This window comes from Diadema antillarum, unplaced genomic scaffold, assembly GCF_040938485.1.
Source record: "Diadema antillarum isolate AM-2024a unplaced genomic scaffold, OU_Dant_1.0 scf00000052, whole genome shotgun sequence".
Classification (NCBI taxonomy): Eukaryota; Metazoa; Echinodermata; class Echinoidea; order Diadematoida; family Diadematidae; genus Diadema; species Diadema antillarum.
In genome coordinates, this window is record NW_027270941.1 from 689,707 (window position 1) to 716,057 (window position 26,351).

The following is a 26,351-nucleotide window of genomic DNA, read 5'->3' on the forward strand; positions in this document are numbered from 1 at the left end:
GTCACTTTGAGCATTCCCCATGTGATTGCTGCGGAGCTTGACTTTCCCTTCCCTTTTCCTTTTTCCTATCTCATTCTATTCTATCTGTAAGAACAAAGGAACATGATATTACATCATTACAACACCCATTATTGATTAGGTTACTCAAAACTTCGCGATAATTTTGAGTGTATATATATATATATACGCTATGTGATTATATGAGTAGTAGATTTCATGTAGTGCGCTGGAACCGTGTCATTTGATTTGATTCGATTTGATTTGATTTGATTTGATTTGATTTGATTTGATTTGATTTGATTTGATTTGATCTGATTTGCTCGTCATTCTGTACGATATGGGAATTTGTCATTTATCATCCCCAAACTTACAGAAGACCTACACAGAGGAACATGCAACCGACAGAGAGTAAGTGATCATTAGCACACCTGACACTGCCTGATGAAGTTCTTTCTTTTCGATGCAGATCTTTCTTGTTGTACAGGCATTATGAGACTAACACGCAGATTCAAAATTGATTTGGAACATGGCCCGCAGTTTTCGTTGAAATAAAAATGGCAGGGTGACTATCAAAATGAAATTCGGACAATATTTTGAGTCTCTTGCCACTGTGATGTACCTCGTAGTCTGAAACAACGACTACAAAACAATGAAGCTCTGTCATGCAACTTTTCGTTCTCCTTTTCGTCTCCCTCGACAGCTGGAGAGTTTTGCGAGGGGTTCGTCGACGACCACGGGAACCACCACGCCAGCTTCCACTGCCCCCCGCAGGGAGCTACCGGTGGAGACTTGGACAACATCTACTGCTGCGGCACGTCCACAGACAAATTCTGCTGCAGTCAGCCAACTGGTTACTTCCTGGAAAATTTCAAGTAAGTCACAGCGTTCTAAGTAGGGTTTTTATACAGAAACAAATAAACTTCAGTTTCACCGATCGATGTCCCCCCCCCCTTTCAAACTAGCAGTTTTCTAGTTTCGTCATCCTTTGCGTGGTAATGCCATATCTAATGCCTTTGAACACAGTGACTTTGAACAATTCGGGCAGGTGTGTTTGGCAGGGAGCAGTATATCAGATTCAACCGCATGGGAAAACATGGCCAGGAAGGGATTTATACAGACATTCTATTTCAGTGGGCCTATACCAATCTCTTCAAAAAGTGTTACTACTTGCACGAATGACGTTATAGCCCTGTCTATCCCGTCCCCTTCCTGTGCAAGGTGCGCAATGTCACCACATTGTATTGGAAAAGCGTCTCCTCACAGCGACCAGCCCAGGTGCATGTCATATAAAGCCCAGGCGCATGCCATAACAAAGTTAATTCTGTTATCAACTTGTAGGCACGACATGGGAACAAAAGATTGTCCTTAAGCAACCAAAAAGCCAGTCTTGTTAAAGAGCCTAGTACCTCCTTGGGCTTACCATGCAAGGAATAAATAATTAATGAATGAAAAATGATGAGACTCAGGTTTGTCGAAAGACTGCCCAAATCCACAAAAAAGCTTACTATATTCAAATCTTATGGACATCTTTACCATAAAGATTTTTCCTGACAATCAGAAAGCTAACCGCAGGGTTACCCAGACGTGCCCGACATAGCAACAACTAATTTATGTAAAGTGCACTTCTATGACTATACCCTGAATATGTTTCATATGGATATGCAGATCTAACAGATTGTTAGATCCTATAGAGGAAATATTCGTTATTTGAATATGCTGTAAACTCAAAGTTGCATCCGTAACTTCAATACATCACGAAGTGTCATGTTATCAATTAATATAAGGGGTCATAATATGCGCCTTACGATGTGATATTCATTTCTCTTTAATGGCATTCAAAACGAGTGGGCCACGACATGTCTCAGGATATAAATTTCATAGAAATTCGTGTCACGCCAATCTCGACCCGCAGGTGGAAATTACTTGCCGGTTAATTTCTCTTCAGAGCGCGGTATGACGGCGCAAGTGCCACGTGACTCGCTGACATTTCGAAGCTAATCTAACAGCTTGAACAGCACCCATAAATCTATAGGAATGTCGCTGTTGGGTGCCAAGATTTCCTTTCGAAGGTGCGAAATTTTAGACGTGTGCACACAGGCCGTGAAGTAATATCTGATTTGATATTTAATAAGTAAGGTGAGCCTTTTCAGACAAAAAAAAAAAAATCATTTACTCTGAAATAAACAATAATTCGAAAGCAGCGAGTCGACACATCAGCAGAAAGTTATACCTTCCACCACATCCTGTTTGATAACATACACCTTTCCTTCATTATTATTCAAGATTGGAAAGGAATTAGTTTAATATCGTAAAACAACAATTAACAAGTCCATGAAGTCTGCTTTTCGGTAATATACTCTCAGTAACCAATTTTTTTTAGTGCTGTTTTATTCAGGATATCAAAATTGATGGCAAGCAGCAATGAATATAGTGTGAAATAATTATTTAAGACTTAAGCATTTTGTCTAAAGGAAAGAAGAAGCAAAGTGTCATCAAGGTTTTGTCCATTTTTCGGGTTTCCAAGGGTCAAGAAAATTCTTAGAACTGGCTGATATAGGGAATAGTTTACATCGTATTTGTAAAGATTATACGTTAGGAATTAAATCATTACCACGTTTCGCATGACTGTTCGTCTTTTAACTCACGATTAACCCATTTCATTTTTTCAATCAAAATGACAGACATAATCATTACACTCCTGAATTTAAATAATCTACAAAGCACGACCCACAATCACATTTTCATTTCATTGAAACTATGTTTCCACACAAATCATACTGTTGTGTTGTATTCGCACCATCCATCCATTACAATGTAAAGTAACGCATAATTTATAAGTTCAGTATTAACATTGATATATGCAGCAAGAAAAAGAATGTATCAAGACAGCAATGAAATAAAAATCTAATACACTTTATCCTCAGCTTCTCAATGCTAGTTATTACCGAGTATACATGTACGTTATAGCATTGAGATCAGGTACATCAAGCAAGAAATAATTGTAAAGCGCCATTGTAACAAGAGCTAAAACGGAAAGCAGTTACAAAATGAAGAATTCCCATGCGTTGAACACATCCTATTGACAAAGAGAATATCCATATTTCTCTGCTAGAAGGATCCATTCTAGCACTTTCGAAAGATTACTGTGGCATGGTGTAATTGATGAAAACTCCAATCATATACTGGGTGGACAAATTCGTAACGAAATCTGATTAAGATATATTGGAGTGCACGTGCATGAAATGCATGCAGTCAAACGCTCTGGCGCCATTCATGTCCGAGCAAGCGCCATTGTATCCGCCCTGCGGCGCCGCACCATCTGTGTTAGCATGTGGCAAGACAGTGTCTGAGTATATTATATATATATATATATATATATATATATATATATATATATATATATACAAGTATGTATGTATACGATCTGTTATATATAACATGTATAACATTTTGACCAGTGACATAACAATAAAACATAATCATGTGTGTGTGGTACTGTGTGTGTGTGTGTGTGGTGTGTGTGTGTGTGTGTGTGTGACGCTGGCCCCTTGCTTTAGACATCAAAAGAATCCAACACTGTAATCATGTGTTTTAGCGTCGGAAAGTCATAAAATTAGTTAGAGCTGCAGCAACATAAAGTTCTCCATTAATCTATATGTTGCATGAACTTTCGACATCGGGTTACATCATGCTGAAATTTCCAGACTCAGGGTTAGATCTTTGGAATGGCCCTTCCACAAGTCTTTGACTTGCTGATTGTCATCGTAGGTAAAGGTATATAGGTAGGTAATGAGTAACGTCTTCAAATTCAACAGTTTCACAGTGGAGTCACGATAGCTTCAACCGTCCTGACGAATTGTTTGAAACAAGGATGACACGCCTTTGTATGCATTCCTAACAATAACGATTATAACTCTACAGTGCTCTGATCCTCAACTATGAAGGATGCACTTCTACAGAAGAAGAAGAAGAACTTGAATAATATTAGGACAGATTCATTTGGCAGTGCTTTACAGAACATTAAAAAGACAGTAGAGGCATCAGCCTCTCAGCATGACACAATCGTGCTCACGACTCGAAAATATCGTAAATGTATGATTCGTACAGAAAACGCAAGTTAAGGATGACCATCTGCCGATGCAGCTGGACAAGTGTGTTGTGAACAAAAGCACTTTATGTACTTTTCTAGTAACTAGTACTTTGACTAAAATGTCACAAAATCATAATGTAACGGTTTCCAAACCCGAAACACTGCCATCCGCCTAATGAAGTCTTGACAACTATGACGTGCTTTCTAAGTTGTTGTTTTGCTTGTAACACGCCAAGTTGAAACTATAGTTGAAATCAAATGGTGTCATCAGGAATTCTGAGATACAAATAAAGATCTTAGGGCCAATAGATAACGAAAGTGAAATGATCGTCAATATCCACTGTGTGAAAAACAACAACAAAAACAAAACAACAACAACAACAACGGAGAGACCCACTGAAAAGTAGTGGAAGTACCTTCAATGTTTGAAACCAAGTGTTTTACGCGTTATTACAGTCAACTTCGTCTGAAATCATTCGACTTACGTGAACTTTTACTTACACAATATAATAGCTACATGTACATCCATCCGTGGCATAATTTAGCCAGTTTTTCGACTTTTGCGAGGTTAACTGTACTTATATCTAGCTTAGACTGCGGTACAAATGCAACTGCAATAGGGACAGCACACAACTTTTCTTTGTCACATGCTGCAAAATTTTGAAATTTTGCCTATAAATTCTTTGAAAAAACAGCACGTAAAGATAGTCAATCATTATTTCCTCAATACTTGAATACTAGTAACTAGCAATTCTTGGAAAGAGAATGAAGAGAAACTATCAGTTGATAGTTCATGTTCTGTTAATGATCTTTAAACCAGATATGAAGGCATGTGTCAGACATTCTGGTAGGGATTAATGGGACATCCCGGTTTCTCTCTCTATTCAAGGCTGGATGCTCGTTATAAGACATTCATTTTCGTTCATTTCATTTATTTCACCACCACCTATCAGCATGACAACATGGTGTCATGATTACCCCGCGGGACTCTCCGGGAACGAATACATTGAAGACTATACCAGCATTGCTCATAATACCAAACCTTAATGTAATAATAATCATGGTCACCGGTGTCTCAAGGGTGACAAAGTACTACCTCCACAGAGGAGAGTAGTGTAAAACAATACATATAATAATAGTGCCCGTTACCTAATTTCCTGGCCTAATTTTTGCCTATGAAAATACGTATGTTCTGTATTAATAGGATGCAAACAACAACAGCACTATCAACAACAACAACGAAAACAACAACAACAACAACAACAACAACAACAACGAAGTGCCCATTACCGTACGGTTCGTATTGCGAACCAGATATACAAGCCGGATTTCATTGCGCTATATCGAGCGCAGTGACGAAAGCACACGACGTGATCTCCATTCCGCATGACTTATGGGCTTAAAGGGGCATTCCCGACGATGTTCATAATTTCCCATCATGTAGTACTTAAATCGACAGTGCCATGTATAGATTTGTGGAATTTATTGTGGTCCTTGAGCAGAGAAACAATACTCTGAAAAATCTTGAACAAATTACACTGAACAATGTTGATGACATAGGAGCCTCACATAATAATTTCAGAAATCTAGCAGTGTAGTTCCATTACATTACCACTTGCTTAACAAGTTCACCTGTGTAGAATGCATGCATGCCATCTTCTTTTGCTCTACTTCCTTGAGCCCCAACTCATGCATTCATGATGAGGCTGCCATGTCATCATCCCTGTTCATTGCAATTTGTTGTAAATTTTTAAGATATTCTTATTCCTCAACCCAATCACTATAAGTTCTGAAACTCTGCACTCAGTATAAGTAATTTATAGTTGTTCAAATGTAAAAGTCTGAAAATCATACGGAGGTCTCCTTTAATGGCAAGATATGAGTGAGAGGGGTAAGGGTCTCCTTCCTTCATGTCTTCGTGAAAATTAGACGCTTCTTGTTTTTTAACCTTTTCCGAGACGAAAATTTATTATCATATGAATGCAGATTGTCGAAAGAAGAGCAAACAAAGTAGCTGATTCATCTCATGCAACCCACCACCACCAACAACAGCAGCAGCAACAAAATACTTTAGGGCCTACACTTTTTCAAGACGGTTGTGGTGTTATTAGATCGTGGATGTTTCGCAGTTATTGTTGTTGTTGTTGTTTTGTTTTGTTTTCTCCTAAATTTCGCGAGTCAGAAAAATTCGCGAGTTTCAACCCGCCAAAAATATCTTCTTCCGGTTACGTGAGTATTATGCAGAGACTCTAGAGAGTGATGTATACATACATATACATGAAAAATATGGGCAGGCGGCAGCTCCACTTTATGCTGGGAAGATGCGCAGCCTCCTATAGAATATGTGCACATTGCAGGTAGTATGAAATTTGCGGTCCTTCTTTGGACTGCGTACCATATAAGGAAACGTTAAAGTTCCATAAGAATGCATTACAATACATATTATATTTCCTCTTGTGAGTCGACTTGATATCCATATCATGACACTACCGACATGTAAGCTCCTATGCCTACTTTTATCAATCGATATTGCGAAAAGAATTTTCTTGCCAAACTGACATGTGCAAAAGTTAATGTCGTCACGGTAATTCATAAATTATCTCGTCAAATCGACCTCCCAAACGTACATGTCGTCATGGTGACATAAATTTAATCTTGCAAATCAACTCGACCTAGATACCTAAATTACTTTTATTTTGAAGCGTATAAAGTGCTTATGGAAACTAAATTTAGTTCGATCCATTGACGACATGACGATATCTCATCTTGTCAAGTCGACTTAATATCGATGATATCACGATGACAAGTAAAGATAACTTATCATGTCCGCAAACATAATAATACATGTATGTCATCATGGAAATTATCTTGAATGTCGACTTTCCAAAGGGCATTTTGATCGCCCTCCGTTTGCGCGAGTCCTACTGCTGTTGATATACAGTACGAGAGCACACGGCTAGGCAACAGCTGTATCGATACCCAGCCTTCGTACTAAGTGCATAATGCACGTCCATACTGAACGCATGCAAGCAATGCAATATCCGCTTTCCCGATCGCGAATTCAACTACCCGCGAAATTGATTGTGCTATATCTCCCAATTCGCGAAAATATGCCTTCGAAACGTTTGGAATGTACAGTATTGTGCCATGTCGACTTTACGAAAAGATCGATGTCGCCATATTACGTGTCAGCATAAATTATCTTGTGAAGTCGAGTTCTGAAAAAAAAAACCATGACGTCATGACGACATGCGATCTTGCCAAGTCGACTTTCCACATAAATTATCTCGCCAAGTCGACCTCCCCCGTGTTATATGTATACGTCGTGCATGCCGCGGACGTGTTGTTAAACCAACCACACTCTTTGGTCTATGGTCCGTGCTCTGTAAGCCTGCTCAATATGGCTTCCGACAGCTATAGTAACCTGAATGAGGTGGAGTTTGTTCCCGTTCTGATTAGATATGGACAGCATGCCAAGAAGAAATGTTTACCGAAAGGTGTGGGAAAGTCTGAACTACATGAATGCTGTAAAGAGGTAAGCGCTTGCACCGCACGAAGTACATGTATACATGTAGTCACACTTGCGTACAGTTTTACAGTTGACTTAATTACGGAAGCTTGCGTGCAACGCGAAGGCGACTTCTGCAAATCGTCATCAAGGCGCCTTGTATAGACGAGAAGGCGAAGAAGCTGTACAAATCGCTATGGCACTTAGATAGAGAAGGCGAGAAGGTGACTTGTACAAACTCGCCGAGGCGCCGTGTTGAAGACGACAAGGCGTGAAAGCGACTTGTACAAAGTCGCCAAGGCGCTTTGTTTATGACTATAAGGCGAGAAGGCGACTTGTACAAAAGGTATATCCCCCATACTTTATAAAGTAACACATAGCTAGCCTGTAATGTCACCCCTAATATTTGAGACTTTGAAAATTAAACAAGCAAAAAAAAACTCCAAACTTATCGAAAATACTATAGCTATAGGTCCATGGCCGTACACAGCAGGGGTGGGGGTGGGGGGCATAAGTGCCCCCCCCCCCTGAAATTTTCGAAGCAATGTATTTTTGAAACCATTTAGATTTTCGAGTTTTTCGCCCAAAATGTGCACCAAATTTAAATCGCTCAATTTTCACTCTGAAAATGTAACATTTGTCGCTCGGGCACTTCGATCGCGCCCTCGCTTTCAGTGTCCCATTTTATTGAATAAAATTTTGCCCCCACCCGGAAAAAAATCCTGCATACGGCCTTGGCTACGGGTAGGTCACCTTAATTCGTGCTATTAGGGGTTATGATATATTGTCACCGGTTAACGTTTGAAATTCTCATCTCTTACGTAGCGTAGCCAGGAGTCACTAACCCCCCTCCCCATAACAAAAAGTCGGTCCTTATTTGATTTCATTTTATCACTCGCACTGCTTTCTACGTTTATTTAGTTTAGGTTTGTCGATATTGATTGTCATTTACAAAACCTAAGCATAATAGTATTATAAACATGATGTGATAAGTGACATTTGTATAAGTCGCCTTCTCCCTTTCTTGGCGCCTTGGCGTGTTTCGTCTTAAGGAAGGCATCTTGGCAAGTTTGTACACGGTCACCTTCTCGCCTTCGTGTCTTAAACAAGGCGCCTTGGCGAGTTTATATAAGTTACCTTCACGCCTTGTCGTTTTAAACAAAACCTCTTGGCGACTTTGTACAAATAAGTCGCCTTCTCGCCTTCTCGTCTTAAACAATCAAGGCGCCTTCGTAGTGAGTTTGTAATAGTCGCCTTTTGGCCGAAACAAGGCGCCTTGTTATGAGCTTCCGTACTTAATTGTGTTGTATCGTTTCATGCTTTGAAAGAAAATTATCGCGCATATTACGGTAACTCATAAGATATAAGAAATTGGAGCAGAATCAAAGACGTCACCTATAGAGAATGACAGCATTGCGTTTTCCATAAATGATCATCAAAACTTGGATCTTGGTGAAAGTTTGAAAATTGATAACTCGATGAAATTTTGCCTTTGAGCTGAGTAATTTGTGCGCGCAGAGAGGTCCCACTTGCGATATACTGTATAATATTACACGACCATGCTCCAACTGATATAATTTGTAGTTGGTGTAGGACCCATACTTCCCTTGAACATCTTAAACGTACAAACTTCCGTTCCTACCCCCAAGATATTATTATCTCGTAATTGTAGGCCATCGACTGTATAGTGCTGAAAGATTACTACACGCTGTATTTGAATTTACGACAAGCATTCTACTCGACGACATGGCGACTTCGTGTCTTCGACTGTAATGTACTCATCATGTCGACATGTCAAGATATGTAACTTACTATATTATGTCCACTTATCAACATTTAGAAGTCGACATGGCGACATAATTATATTCAGTTACCTCACCAAGTCCACTTCCCAGAAAGTGTAGGGCCGAAGTCCGATCGACATGGCGAGATGTAATTTGGTAATCTTGCCAAGTCAACCTGAAAAAAAAAATGACATGGCGACATGAATTATCTTGTTAGATCGACTTCCTTGCCGACAAGACGACATAGTTTCATTTAATTTGCTTAGCTTAGCTTAGCTTGTCAATTAAATCAAGAGATTTATCTCAACCACGTGAAATGTAGGCTTGTGTTTGAGCTTGTAGAAACAATGTCGTCAAGTAGAATGGCACTTCCATTTTTTTAAACGGCTTAACTAAATTCTGCTGAGTGTTGACGAAAGAGAAGTACATTGTATTGAGTATACAGTGCACTGTCGACAGGATACGTACCGGAGGAGTGTTTAAAGCTATAGCTACTACATGTATAACATTGTATAACATACTGCAGCCGCAGGAAAGCAAAGCAAAGGGTTTCTTTCTCTTTGTAGCTCACCTGAGCAAAGGGCGAGATCCGAGATATCGTCTTCTCGACTTGTCGGGTACATTGAAGAGGCAAGATGAAGGTGAAACATGAAATCTCGTCGACCCCTTGGGGTCCGAGAAGGCAGGAAGGCGAGTTGCGAATTCTCATCTTGTCAACTTGAGGGGCCGAAAGGCGAGATATTATATGAGATCTCGTCTCCATGTCTATTCCGATCGGAGAAGGCAGATGAGTTGTCTGGTCTTCTTAGGAGATGAGATCTCACAACCCGCGTTTTTGTCTTCTCGGATCCAACCATGGCAGGTCGAAATCTCACATCTCGCCACCTTTTTTTCTAGGACCCGAAAAGGTCGAGATAGCTAGGAACATTCTTGTCTTCTTAGTGGCAATTACAAACATCCGTAGAGTATAGGGATACATAGGCCTAATCTCTGCATATTCGTCCGTCAGGATGTGATCCCCCCCCCCCCCCCGCTGACTGTCAAAATGAAATTAAGATATATATAATCAATCTGTTGATTCTTTTTCAGTTATTTCCTGAAGCAGAATCCTATTTCCTCCAAGTCCATGATGATGACTTCAACCAATGGATGGACTTAGACGACACTTTTACTATCGACAAGAAAACAGTCATTCAAATGCTGGGTGAACAGAAGGGTAAGAATAGGTAGATTTACTCACTTCAATCTGATGGAATGTGCAAGTTTATAAAAGATTTTGTGTGCGCATTGGAAATAGAGAGCTCCTCAAGATGTACTTGATGTATGATCAAGTATAGTTTTGCGCCCTTATTAATACAAGCATATTGGAGGAATGTCACACGGCTTGTTCCTTCTTTGATGGGTCACAGCCACGAAGCAGGAATATTTCGTGAATTAAAACTGCATAGCCCCAATTCATAGGTGAATTTGTGGCTATGTGGACGTTTAAAATATATATATATTTTTCTTTGCTCAAAGTTTTCGCTATTTATCATTACAATTGTTTTTGGGCAGTTTTTCCTTCCTTGTTTCAATATATATATATATATATATATATATATATATATATATATATATATATAACATGATACATCTATACATAACAGGGCTCTGCACTAACTTTTTTTTTGTCTGGTGACCTGTTCGGCCACTAAAATCGTAAAATCAGAAATCATCTTATGATGGGCTCACTTTAAAATGTTTACAAATGGCGCTGAGCCCAGTGTCTAATTGTGTGGGTACGTATGCACACAGGTATGTTTGCATATTAATTCATATACAATCTTGTATTAGATATGCATAAATCTATAAAATTTCGATCTATAAAATGTCGATGTTTGTTACTTAATTACTTGTTATTTATTGTTACTTGTAACTTAATGCATTTTACAGAAGCAAGACCTACCAAGAGACAGGCATCTGGATCTCCAACTGCTGATGAAAAAGGTTACCATGCACTCTTATGATGATCATTTTATAACTGTGCGAAATAGAAGACACTGTTCTAATGTAGGGCAGTGTTGTAAAGCGGACTAATTTTCAAATTCAGCGCTTTAAACATTCAGCAAGTCCTAAGGCGTAATGACCCTTAAACGCGACAACCAAACTATGTGACACGCTGTATCTTTCTAATAATAGTTAGATTTTTACAATTTGATTAACCACTGCGATTTGTAAAGAAAAAGAAAACTTATCTTCTTACAAACCAGTACAATGATCTTATAAAAATCTGCAGGTTGAGCAATGTACTTGGATTATCAAAAAAACACACAAAAGAAAACAAGATATTAAAGATTGCTATAAACGAAATTCTCCATCTTTGATTGAATTTTCCTGTGATCATAACTGAAGTCACATTGTCTATGGTAGTCGAAACGCCAAAGGTGTTAATATAACTGACATTAGATATTCCAATGTTGTTTGCTCAATTTCTCACTAAAAGAAATATAAAAGTTTACGTGATGTCAGATAGATGTCACCAAACACTGCTTGATATATCCATGACTTCAGGTTTCAACAGCGCAGTAAATTAATGTGATTATGATATCTATGTTTTTCGTTTCATTGTGTTACATCTTACAGGAAAGAGTTTGCTCCAAGCCATACAAGCCATAAAGAAATTCAAATCAAATCACTATGGCCAACATTATCCTGCGAGGAAGGAAAATGCAAGATCATTTGAGAAAACTTTTCAGATGGGCTGGCTTCATTTTAGCCCAAAGCGACGAGGTTATGTTCAAGTGAAAACCATGAAAGGCGGTGGATCCCCGATTCTTCGCCTAAGGAGGGAAGCTACAAAAGAAGATGTGATTGCGTTGGGGAAAAACACCTTTTTCCCAAACGGACAATCCCAAATGGGAGCGTTGAAGGACATGGTGACAGAACTGGCAGACTTCGGAGCCAAGCCAATAAATGAAGAGGGATGGACATTGGGCTGCAGTTCTGGCGCAGGAGTGAAACTACGACTTTACTTACTTACAAAGTTGAAGGTAAGAGAAAAAAAAATGTTTACAGTGTATTTGTATTTACATCAACAATTTCAAGATTTCAAGATTTTATTTCAAGATTTTACGCTGATGTATGATGGTATTATTGGTATTTGCATAATGCATTCCTGTTTTTTTCTCTTCTATACAAATCATTTCCATTTACAGATGTGTGTACAAATGGACCTTGCCAGCCATTATTAAGTCGTCCTCACCACCCCCCCCTCCCCTTCCACCCCACTCCCCCTGTCCGGACATGCACTATCTGTTGTACTCATTTTACCGTCTACATTTTTTTTTCATTCAATTTTCATTTGTTTTGATTGCTGCCTCACAGATTTTTTTTTTCAAAAATGAGATCCTAGCTTCCTGTCTTAAGTTTTATAGTAGTATCTATTCAAAGATTTGAAAATATATATATATATTGCAATATCTTGCAAATATCTTTCTTTAGGATGAATCCTGCTCTAAACGCAGTACTGACACAGTGACTGGGAGAGACGTATCTGATCCAGAACTATCAGGTAAGATTTTTTTATTAATTTCTTTTACATTATAATATGTCTACTGTTTTCTTGAAATGGTATAAACAAAAGAACAAAGCAAAACCCACATTTTGGCAGAGGTAATGTATTGGAGGACACACTATTTTCTCCTCGTCTTTTGTATAAAACATGGTTTTATTCCAAATCTTGAAGTTCTTGGAACCTTTTGACTTGCAGGGACTTGGTCTAGGCTGTCTGGCTGGTCTATTTTGTGTCTATCCCAGTCGTGGATGGAAATTCCAATTTTTCACCATAAATAGCAAACTGTAATTTGACTCCATTGTCACGTGTAACACCTGCTACTCAAAGTATCAAAGTTAATGCTGATATTAAGATTCTGAGAGCTTCACGCGCACAAAAGATGTACTCTATTTTCATCACCTGTTATCAATTTTAAACTTCTGTATATTATTGTCTGTCTATTAATAGCTGGGCCATCGACCACCGCATCCCCAGTAAATGATGGCCAAGAGAATGGAGCAGCAGAGTTTCAATCCCCAGAATCAGCCATTGATATGCAGGCATCTACCGCTGAAGCCCATGAAACTGAGGCGTCAGCCATGGAAGTCCAAACAGTCCAAACGCCACTCACAGGGGCCTTAGCATCATCGGGCTGCACATCAGAGGAAGCTTTTCCATTTCCTTTGGAAGCAACTACACCTCCCCATTCCTCTAGAACACCCAGAGTAGGTCTATATATTTCTATTCAAGTTTAGTGTGGTATAGGACAAGAAAATATATACGTGTAGGTTGATAAGCGATATTGAGTTTTCTAACAAAAAGCCCTAAATTCATTCAAGACAATTTCAAGTAAGTTGGTGTGCTGTTTGTTTGTTTGTTCTTTTTTTAATACATGTATCACTATGTTTATTCACCTTTCGAGGTCTTAAACGTTTCAGTGTTTATACGCAAAGTTCAGATTTTGGGTCTCGTGCAAGAAAATTTTTAGATGTTTGTTAGCTTCTTACATTACTTTTTTTTTCATATGAGTAACAAACATGAAGTGTGGGGCGCAACGGACGTTGCTATGCTGTAGGATTATAAACGTTCCTTCTTTGTTAACCGAGTTATGTTATGGTACTAGTCAAAAGTTTCATTATTTTCGTCTCAAACTTCCATCTCCATTCATACTGCAGGTTCTCATCAAGTCAGGTCTTCATGGCACGTGTGGGATATGCTGTAACAGTGACAAAGAAAGTTTCTTTGTGCTATGCGGCCATACTCTTTGCCTACCATGTAGCACATATTTTGAAGAATTGAACAAAACAGACTGCCCATTGTGCAAACGAGGCATACCGACGTAAGTGCTGTGCACTGCTTGGAACAGAATCGGTCGTCGTTTTTGCTGCTGAATTTCTTCTTTCATCTTGTTTTATTCCGTTGAATGATGTAATGCTTGTTTGACTTTTATATACATTACGATACTTTTTTTTGAATGTAACTGCTTTCACTCTTCTATTTGAATAACTAAGAGAAGGTATATGACACAATATAGAGTCGTTGACAAAACCGTGGAGCGCTGTTTTTTAGAAGTCATCTTTTGTGTTTGTAGGCTTAGGTATATTCGGGTTGCCATGCAGCCATAAAGATCCCCCCTTTGATGCCTCTGTGGTGCACACTCCAGGTCTGTTAGAGCCCCAGTTCAGCATGTGCACAATTATTTGAGGCCTGTCTGTAGATCTTCCATTTTCGACAGAAAACAGTTGATTTTTTTTCCTTCACGTTTTCAGCTCAGGACCAAATTTGCCTATACTTTCACATAAAGACTACAATATTTCCACCGAAAAAAGCGTTTAGCTCCAAATTAAGTTCCCAAGACCTATCTTTTCAAAGGTACTAGTAGTGGTTGTTTGTTATGTGCAAGTTATAACTCTGCATTGAATAATTCACACTCACACATTTGAAGAATGCATAAAAATCAACATTTAATGAGTTATTTTTTGAGCACACATTATGAGCATAGATCGTAATTATGTACATGAATACAGGCAACAGTTTATGTTGCTAAATCAGAAAGCAGTGACTGTTTTCAGGTCTTGAAGTTGCGATTTTCAAAAAGACAACCTTCGAAAGCTGATATTTACACAGCCTTTTCCTATGACTGTGATTCAAAATATAGTGTTAATCTTTCTGACAAAAAAAAAATACCAACTGCACGGTCAAGTTTTCATCTGTTTGAGATTGTTTACCCCCGCTGACTTGAGTTTTATTGGTAGTGACGAACCTTTGAAATGTATCTCTATGCAATCACCTATAGGATGCTGTAGGTTTTAGCTTCATTTCACGGTTTTATAGTGAACATTTATGATCAAGATCTAAAATGAATCTGGTTCCCCCGCTCCCGCTGCCTGTGCCAGAGAATCGGTATACAAATTTGTACTTAAATGATAGATCATTCTTAATGCCAGGGGGTGATGTATAGATTCTAGATCATGGACTCAAGTAAGCGCATGATCAGCGGACATGTTTTGTAGTTTTTTTGTTTGTTTGTTTTGTTTGGTTAGTTTTTAATCTATATAAGGTGGCTAAAGTTATCAAGTCAAAAATTTAAATGGTTACTTTAGTACTGTATGTGCTCAATTCAAGCTATAGCTTGCTGACGTAGGATACGATATTTTCTGTCATGTCTTGAGACAGGAATTCCCAGTTCTTTTGGTTGGCCAAAGTTCCTGCCACATTCCAGCTATACACTTCTTTACAAGTGAAATGAGTAGCTATCATAATAGGAAAATATTACTGAAAATACGGCATATGAAAGTATGAAAAGTAAATGTATATGACAATAAATTTTTGTTGTTAAGATATGGAAAAGAGTTGTTGGAAGTGGTATAGTTTGTCCACAGCATTGAATGTGTGATTGTAAAATGTGATTCAGCATTAGATTTGTTGACAACGAGAGCAAACAAGCCAAACTGTTAACACCTTCCAATTCCAGTATTGCAGTTCCGATATGTATTATACATGTATTCATGTTTCTACATTGTAAATACACTTTCACCAGTTACAAGCCTATATACACTGTATGTACGTCCTTTTCTTTGAAGAAAAGTGCTGCCATGTAGTAGAACGTAGCTATATTATGTAAATGAATGCCTTTACCTGTTCCGTTTATATATTCTATGCAGTAAAACGTCATGTATTTCAGATAAATGTCTTTTGAGTGCATTTTTCTCATTGTCTCGAAGGAATGTTCGCAATACAATGTACACATACGATGGTTGCATTTTCCGAGATTCCAAAAGAAGAGACTGTTATTTCTTGATTGTTTCTTGGTGATAATAAACCTTATTTTGTAAGCAAACACAGACATAACCATGAAACTTGTGTGTTGTTCGAAACGTAGCATGATTTAAATAAGTGTCAGTTGGACTCAGTAATTTCACCAATCAGTGTGACTGACTACAGTAATGGATTGGGCAGCATTTGTGAAAAGTGAAGCAAACTGGCGCCATGTTAGGACTATCACAAGGGACCACGTGGTAGTGTGTGAAATGATAAATACTAATATGAGAACATGGAGAACGTGCGTCCGTATGATTTATGTGTTTGTGTATACGTGTGGGGGGGGGGGGGGGCTGGTGGGTGTGTAATTGGATGTGTGAAATAAACGGTGATACACAATTCACCGTTGATATCATAATATTGGTACCGGTCCATTACCAAATGCAGTGTATTGGGAGGGGTAACAAACCTGCCTTTCCAAATAGATGAACGATTTGTAACTCCGTTGCACAAGGAAGCTTTTAATTGCAAGTGTTTATCAATATCACATAGTAATTTTGTTATTTTGTTTTCCTGTAATATGCCTATAGAAAAGCAGTAAGAGGGAGAGGGGGAAAGATGATGATGGTATATACAACCTTTAAAAAACAAATCTGATTTTACTGCAATTCTGGCTATTTTCATCAGAATGCCAAAACCAGTAGCCAAAATCTATACGTATATTCTTTTCTGAACATTATAATGAGGTGAATCTTAAGACTTTTAGGTTTCATAATTATCTCACTGTCAAATACATTCTCGTCAGAATTACATTGTACTATAAAAAAAGAAAACAACAACATTATGATACATTAAAGGGTTTCACGTTGGTTTTATTCTGTACTTTTAAACCTATATTGTAAAGTAACATTATATGACCAACATCTTAACTTTCAAATGGAACTCAAAATATTTTAGATTGAGAAAAACGAAAGATCTATAATTATCTGAACAAGCTTTGGCCTATCTGCTTCCCTGTATTTGCGACCTTTTGAGATTCTCTTGGTTGTTCTAATGCAGAATTCTAATTACGATCGTCGATGGTTCTCAACCCATGATAATGATAGGCCCCAGGTCCTCTGTTTTGTAACTTTGGGTTATTACATGTACAAATTGTAATGTCAAAGGGCTGACGACGACGAACCACAATACATGTATTTAAAATCAAAAGTAGGCTACCTTTATGGTAAATACTGCAATTTGGTACAATTTGTGGAGAGTACGTGTATATATAAAAACCTTTCAAGGGTGCCCATTGAACTGATGACAAACAAAACGAATGAAGTTTCTTCAAGTTCAAACAACTGTTGCTGTCTTTAATAGTGAATAACTTCTACAACTTTACAGATATAAAATCTCGGTAAGCGAACAATACAACCACGAGCGTATGAATACTAATATAGGTCTAAATGTTATTAGTGTTGCAGACAGAACAGATATCCCATGGAGTTAACTCTTGACATTTTGAAGCCCCAACTTGACATCTTGCATATTCCTTGTTCGCTCTTGTCATACCAGTTCTTTTATCCATGCACAGACATAAATTTTATTACACTACTTTCCATGATTTGAGCGCTAATAAAAACAACAAAGGAGATGCCATAATTATGTACTTACTAGGCATGCTCCAATTCAAGTACACCGCATGCACTTAAAATGCTAATCAATGATGAAAAGTGTGGGAACCACTATTATAAAAAAATGGTAGGGCAAAGATATTTTGAAAATAGCTGTATAATATCGAGTATTTTCTGCCCCCCCTCCCCCCACAAAACTGAATGTAAATCACACCGTGGAGTTACGCATTTTTGCAATCACAGTGTCTGTACGGTACACTGTAGGTAATGTTGTGCGGTCGACATACCTTGCAATTTTCTCTTTGTTTTCCATCATGCATGAGTAACGGTTAACAAATACTCGTGAGATGTATGGGTCTTTTTTTTTCTGCATTCTATACCCATCTTGTCTGTCATCCAATATTTGAAGTGTGTTTTATTGAAAAGCGGTACCTGTATTGAATTTCTGTGTGAAATGTCATCAAAACTTGCCTTTACATTAAATTTCCCACTGTTTTTCACAAACTTCGAAGAATTTGAGTTTTTCTTAATTTTGTGATCATTGTTTAGGGAGCTTGTGTATTGTTGGGTGAGAAGAGGGGGGGGGGGGAGATTTATAGGTTTAATCTCGTTTGTCAAGGAGAATGTCAACTGGACCAGATTTTATTCAATCAATATCAAAATCCCTATGCTGCGTCATTTCCCTCATACCATGCTGCATGAACAACCTGAGTCATATCTTCATAACGTCTGCAAAATCACGACATCTCACGTATACCTGAGAAATCAATCGAATTGCAATATACCTTCCAATCCCACTTTGAAAAAACAAAAAGATTATTCTCAGCTGCGTAGTCAAATGCTCACTTTCCCATCTGGCCGTAATCCACCATCATCAGAAATCACATGACACCCACGAGAAAACGAAGCATGATTTTAATCGATATTTACGAAAATCCATTTACCGTCTAGCTGGCACGTGTGCTTAGGCACTTCGACTGAATGCAACTGCAGTTTATATGGAGACGTAACATTTAATATGTACCGAAGCCATCACTCATGTTTCCTACTTCGATAGCTACCCCCGCACATTAAAAAAAGAAAAGAAATGTCGTTTGGTTCATCAGGAAGCTGGAATCGTTATCTGTCACATTAATTCATTTCCCTATTTCCGCATCTCTATTTGAGCGGGTCTAAAAAGGTTTCATCATTCTCGGAGATTCCATCTTGCACGCACACACATTCACACTCGATCTAACACACGCATATTATATCAGGGGGGCATTTCATGAAGCATTTTGGTCGGATATTTTTCTGACAAACTGTTACAAGCTATTGAAATCCTTGCATCTGATTGGCTGAGAGCCCAATTTGTCCGACAACTTGTCGGACAAAATGCTTCATGAAATGCCCCCCAGGTCTAATCATATCACATCTTTTGTCTTATGGATTTATATGTATATCATGATTTATCTTTCTTCGCATTACAGCATTGGCGCTTTCGTCGGCGGCTCACTCGCCATCGTCATCGCCATCATCATCTGCATCATCATCTGCTGTTGCTGTTGCTCATGCTGCCTCTGTAATCGCAGACAGACACGACGACGGAGCATGCGCGGCAACGGGGTCGGGCGGTCGGCCGTGGCATACAGTACGTATCCTGTTTGCGGTGGCGGGCCTCAGGCCCGCGTCGTCCGGGGTTCCCGCCTCTTTGGGCGGTTTGTCCCACTGGCCCACCTTCCCATAATCAGGCACCTCCGTAAGTGACACATATAGCCCTGTGATTCCAGGCTCACCAGCATCAGAGGCATGTCACCATCGACCATCGTAGAGGAGAATATGTGACGTCATTTCACCTTTAACACCCCCCATACAATTAACAAAAGAAGACGTTTTCATCTTATGATTTTGTTTCCTCATCTGCACATGTTAAGCAATGCATTCGTTGCCAAGTCATTATTTCATCCGTCGATTTGTCTAACCTAGTTAATTCACTTCATTTGTCATATTGGCAATAACGCTGTTTCGTTTGTCATAGTTAGGCCTATAGTGATAACAATATATTCCAGAAACAAAATAATCCATCTGCAATGTCATGAAACTAAAAGCTTTTAACAGTAATGAATACACAATAGCAATCATGTGTAGGCTATACCTTGTGTACGTCACAAGCTTCCGTTTATTAAGCATTATTACATGTATATACCAAATGTCAATCAGAAGGGAATTGGGACATCAAATTCTAAACCATTCTGTTCTGTGTAATATATATATATATATATATATATATATATATATATATATATATGTGTGTGTGTGTGTGTGTGTGTGTGTGTGTGTGTGCGTGCGTGTGTGTGTGTGTGTGTGTGTGTGTCGCAGTGTTATTGAGCTCATATAGGAAGAAAACATTTTTGATGACAATGCTACTGTTGAAAATCACATCTACTTTCTGTTTTATTGTCACTTGAATTTCAGTTTGGAATGCCATCCTAGTTCTTGCATGTCATGCACACACATATAGCTTAGACTAACTTTTATATAAAGAAAATAATCTATTGCGTCTAGATTTATCCTCGCCGTCAGAAATCAATCATAAACTTCGAATGTTAAATAATAAAGTGATCAGGAGAACCAAATGCATCAATCAGGAAATCTAAAGGGGAATTTCATATCTCGGAGAGAGAGGAGAATGATACAGGATCATTATATTATTGCGATTCCTTCTGCAATCTTACATGTGAGGAAATTGGTGAAAACGCATGATTAGGGCCTATTGTAAATTATACGGAATACTGAAAGCTGGTTGTTTCTTAATGAAGTGCAAACTCTCAATTGCATCTTTCCAACTTCCCAAACTGTTGGAGTCCAAGAGTTTGCAACTCGTTTGTGAAAGCATGTTATACGACTCGAGTATAACCTGTGCGTGATGCCGCCATAGATCTTGTAGGCCTATCGTAAGGGCCTATACTGATGACCAATAAATGTGGACTTTCTTCCATTTCAAATAAGTTTCGAATCACTTATAATATGATTACTTTGTATTACTTTATATGGAAATAAAATCATTTTGAATTGAATTGAATTGAATATAATACCCGTTGCTATTTTTCCACAGATGCACCACAAGCCAGAGTTGCTACAACGCCAATCGTGCATGAGGCGCCGCGATCAGCACCACCAAAGGCAGTACCAAACTCCTACCCAAAGCAACAACAGCAGCAACCACTGCACTACTCACCACATGCGGGACTGACGCACAATCACCAACATCAGCAACACACCACTCAGCAGCACCCTAACGCAACGCCACCATTGCAGCACCAGCATCAGCCCTACCCGCCGGCGTCATCGGTGGCGCCTCCTACCACAATTGGCGCAGCTGCGTACCCTCCGCCACAACCTTCACCACACATGTGTTACCAGCCGCAGCATGCTTACGTACCGGCGCCCGTGGTACACACGCAGCAAGTACCGCCAGGTGCTGCGGCCTCAGCTACGGCAATGGAGCGACCACCGCCTTACGCACCATCTCCCGAACACCGACAGAACATGCACGCGCCACCTTTATTGGATAAGGGCGGATACCATTTACAAGGAGGAGATGCGGCTGGTCCCAGTGCACCGCCAGCCCCGCCACCGGCAACAAATCCGTATTTCCACTGAACTGATTTCTAATAATTCTCACTTTCACTCACCTGCTTGCTGCAATTTCTTCTTCTTCTTTTGAAACAATTGCAGCCATTACTTCAGAAATTATTGAAAAGCTTGATTATTGAATATGATTAACGAACAACATACACAAGGTATGTACCATTCGCTTTTCAATGCTGTATTATACCAATTATCCTGTCGCACTGATCCTAGACCCGCTTGACAGCATCGGGGATTGGCATGGTTCCTGACAGTCTGTTCTAACGACACATTTCGAGTACAGATTTAAACTTCATACAAACCACAGAGCGATTCACCGCTGTAGTACTATAATATTCGTCAGTATTTCACCAGTCCATTTCTGTAACACGTATACTTTGAATGAAAACATCTTTGTTTTGTTTTGTTTTTTTCACTGCAAGAACTAGCGATTGCCAACTGTATCCGGGTTTTCGGGTAGGCCCATGGTCACACATGTCTCTACATTACAGTTAGCCTCCGAAAATCAGCGTTTGATTCTTTTTTTTTTTAACGCATCCTAAAAATGTATTGGTTTCTAGATACAAACTCTGTGGTAGAATGTTTATTTCAAAAGGTTAAATATTTTGAGGAGAAAATAGCACTGACGAAAAAAAAGACTAAATTATAAGAACAAATAAATAACAAAAAAAATATAGTGGCATGACTTTCAAATTTCATTGGAAAGAGTAATAGGTTTGCACAAAACAATGCAGACAATTATTACGCCAAACTATAGGTGGTTGTCGATCGGAGTTTCATCTCCTTTCTCAGAAAGGAGAAAGTGTTTTTTTTTTGTATCATTTTTTTTTTTAATGTCATGGTATCCCCACTTCCATTGTGTAGCCACATTACCGGCTTCTGTCTACCCATATCTACGTTTGTTTGTTTGTTTGGTTTTTTTTTAAACTTCTAGACTTTATGATCATGGCGTTACTTTTTCGGAAGAATGACTGAGGCTAAAGTCTTACATCCATGCACTATCATGCACACACGCTCGGCGCGGAATAGAAATGTGCATGTGCAGCGCGGGTGTAACAGATTGGAAGACGCCATCTCATTTTATTGTAAAGGCCAACACGATCGTCTTTTGCGCGCCTTCAGTAATTTATTTTCTAGAGCGCGTGTGAAAAGGAATCGTGTAATAACAAAGTTCGCCTTGTTTTCTCTTGGGTCGTGCGACAGCGAGGGATGATGTCTCACACCAATTAAGTCCAGGTCCCCCGTCGAGAGAGGTCAATTATGGACTGATTATAATTCTATGAGGAAGAGGACAGCGTTGAATAAGTTGACCTCCTCGAAATTAATGCTGGACGGGGCGATGGAGATACGATGATGTGTTGAGGTAGTCTTGTAGTGTTTGATACGTGTGTATGTAAGTAAGATATGGGTTATTGGTTCCTTTTTAAAAAGACAGCAGGGCGTGATAATGCCATAGTGCTGGAGCAATAAACTATAACGTATCGAACACACTCATGGGTGTTTGATTAGCACATGATTTAAAAACGACAGGCAAGCAAACTAGCAAACAAATGAAAATACCTTGATGCCTGTCGAGGGTAAGAAAGATGTATGTTTCTATAATTCCAACGTGATATATGTAAATGTGAATAATATCACCAATCCACATAATTTTCCTGATGAATTCTCACCAGTAAGACTTACATCCTGAACACCTCATGCGATTGGAAAGCCTGCAGAATTCATACCGAGTTACTTCGTTTTAGGATCATGGAACAAAGTTTGTCTTAAACGGGAAATCTGTTATGAGAATCTGAATTTCAAGTAGGCCTACTGAGAACACTGTAAAACGTTTCAGCGAGTTGCATCAAACACGTGTTGCTCATTGAATGCGTTGCTACTGGGCATGGAATTGATGGATAACAAGAAATTACTACATACAGCTGATATACTGACTTCGATAGAGTTTCATGAGCGACAATAAATAATAACGAGTAACATCAGTTCACATTCTGAAAGGCCACTGCTGGGAGTGAAACTGTAATCACAAGTATCGAGAAATCGAAAGTACAATGTAGACGGAAATTGATCCATTTATGTACATTTTATAGATGCACGAGACTCATTTTTCTCGTGAATATTATCAAGTCGAGTGCATTATGTCAAGGAAGTCTTTACTTTTCAACAAAATTACCTGTGGCCCTATAACTTTCACAAAATGTCGGGCAGCTGTTCTGAGACATCCAGCGATATTTCAGAGATTTGCAGCTGACATTTCAAGATTCGTATGAGCAGTGGCAGTGATATTTCTTGAGAAAAGGGCATGACGACGCCGACAGTGAGGTCGTCGATCCGAGATTACTAGACGCTGAATTCTGAAGAAGGAGCGATTCTTTCTGAGCGCAGGGAATTGCCGTACAACGTATTGTTTAAACGGAAACGCACGTACACCAAATGCTGTGGATAAATACTGGTTAATACAAGTAGACTTATCTGCGGCTTCTCGATGCTAGCTACGGTCAGAAGAATGTTGCCAAACGAATGTAATAAGCATTACGCTGTTCGTCCGTAATTATGATGTAATCATGACATGAATGTAAAGAAGATATTTTCGAGTCACTACCTGTCGACTGTTATGCTAGCTGTTTGTCTCATCAGTGTCAAGACTTTTTGTTGCAGTTCATATGCGCGTTATAAACTTCGATTGTCATCATCAAATCCTTGAGTTCAACAGGCTTCAAACAGGGGTTACCTTCCATTAAATATTTTTATTGTCAATTCTAATCATTGTCTCCAGTGTTTTTTTCTTCCATCACTCTTATCCTCTTGTACAGCTGAAGCATATGACCACCACCACCACACCATCACACAACCACCATGCCATCACCACCACCACCACACCACACCACTCCAACCACCACTACCACCACCACCACACACCATCCCAACCACACCACCACACCATCCCAACCACACCACCACACCATCCCATCCACACCACCACCACTACCACCACACCACCCTAATCACTACCACCACACCATCCCAACCACACCACCACCACTATCACCACACCACACCACCCCAATCACCACCACCACACCACCACAGCACCACACCACCACCACCAACACACCACCAACACTACTAATACCCCAATCACCATCACTTACCCTTTCTGTGCTAATGAATTAAAATGTGCACAAATTTCACACACATGTAGTTAGAGGGATGATAGGCCCCTATAGTTATGGTTGAGATGGGAGATTCAGATTTTCACATTTTTGTGAGATGAGAAACCAGCAATGAATATAAAAAAGCGTACAATTCTAAGAGGGATTCAGAGTTTATTTGATGGAAATTGGTGTTGAAATGGCTGAGATATCCAAAAACAAAGTGAAGTGCTCCCAATAAAAGGTGGGTCCCACCTTTTATTGGGATCTCTTTGTTTCTGAATATCTCAGTCCAATCCAAAAACCAACTTTCATCAAATAAACTTTGAATTCTTCTTAGAATCCATTGTATGTTCATTCATAATATTATGACAGGTTTCTCATTATCTCACAAATAAGTTGGAAAACTGAAACCAAATCTCAACGCAAACTATACAATCCCTTTAATGTGACATGCACAGGGCAAACTACTTTAATTACACCATCATGTTACTCTTCATCACCACTATCTTTGTTTACATCTAGGTGCACATCCCAAAGACATATATTTTCATATTTCACACCAAACATCATCATTACTTTCACACGGAAATCCTGACTTATCGACAGCTTGATAATGGTTCAGCTGCAGAGGGGACTTTCCCAGATACGGGCAAATTGTGTGCCCTCCTACACACTCTTCAGCATCATTCATCTCCTGTGTACGCCCCCACAATGCCATGAAGTTCCTTTCGTCATAAACACTGCACAATTCGAAATAAAAGGCGGAGGATTCAGACCCAAGTGTCAGATGATTCCAGTAAGAAAGTCCATGGTGGTTTGGTTTGCTTGTGTGGCTATTGTTGTTTTAAAGTGCCTAGTGTAAATGCAGGGTCATGGTTGTCCAGTTCCGTATCTTCTTCTGATGAACTGAATCACATTACATAAAGAAATCAAATTCTTCATTTCCATCTCAATCAACACCACAAAAAGGAAAAACAAGTTGATATTGATACAAACACACGAAACACCACAGTGCACATGGAACTCTCCGCTTTCTCTTTTCTTCCTCATTTTTAATACTGCCGCATTGAAATGGACAATTCAAATTTCTACAAATTGTAAGATACGAAAAAAAAAAATATAGAACAAACTCCTCAGTAGAATAGTACAGTACAGTCTACAACCCAAATGGATTGTGTATCTGTGCTTTCTTGCTACACCGTTTAGCAATGCAAATCCCCCTTATTAAGGACACGGGCAGCACTCTTTATTTGATTAGTACAGTGGACTCCCGTTATAACGAAGTCCTCGGGACCGGCAGTTTTCTTTCGTTATATCGGAATTTCGTTATAACCGAACAAATAAACAATAGAAATACATAGAGTGAATGACATTGCAGCCTAAATTTTTACTTCTTTATAACCGGAATTTCGTTATAACCGTGTTCGTTATAACGGGAGTGCACTGTACACGTTCCTGTGAAATGTCTCTCACTTAAAACATTCCAAGCATCCATTGGTGACATCGTAGAGTTTTGAGCAAAACTAATAATCAGATAGTCAAAAGTACAGGAAGTTTGTGATATATGTGGACAAAAGTTTCTTGAAAGGTCAAAATCTGACACCCTCACCACCCCCCTAACAAAAAATGTGGCACTAAGGGCATGAAAATAAAGTGGTACATAGTCTCACAGATGCAAGCAATCAACTTGTCAGTCTTTACATCACAATTGAGTGGATGAGATCACATTATTGTTTGTTTGTGTATGTGTGTGTGTGTGTGTGTGTGTGTGCATG

General features: G+C 39.1%; 1 protein-coding gene across 1 annotated transcript in view; it reads left to right on the forward strand.

Moving 5' to 3' along the window:
• The window catches only part of LOC139715616 (uncharacterized), a 39,544-nt gene extending 18,111 nt beyond the window's left edge, over positions 1 to 21,433 (forward strand). Inside the window, exons 3-5 of the mRNA XM_071627175.1 lie at positions 701 to 872; positions 19,261 to 19,529; positions 20,886 to 21,433. Coding sequence (XP_071483276.1) covers positions 701 to 872; positions 19,261 to 19,529; positions 20,886 to 21,433 — 989 coding nt within the window. The remainder of the gene's footprint in view (positions 1 to 700; positions 873 to 19,260; positions 19,530 to 20,885) is intronic.
• The last annotated feature ends 4,918 nt before the right edge of the window (positions 21,434 to 26,351 follow it).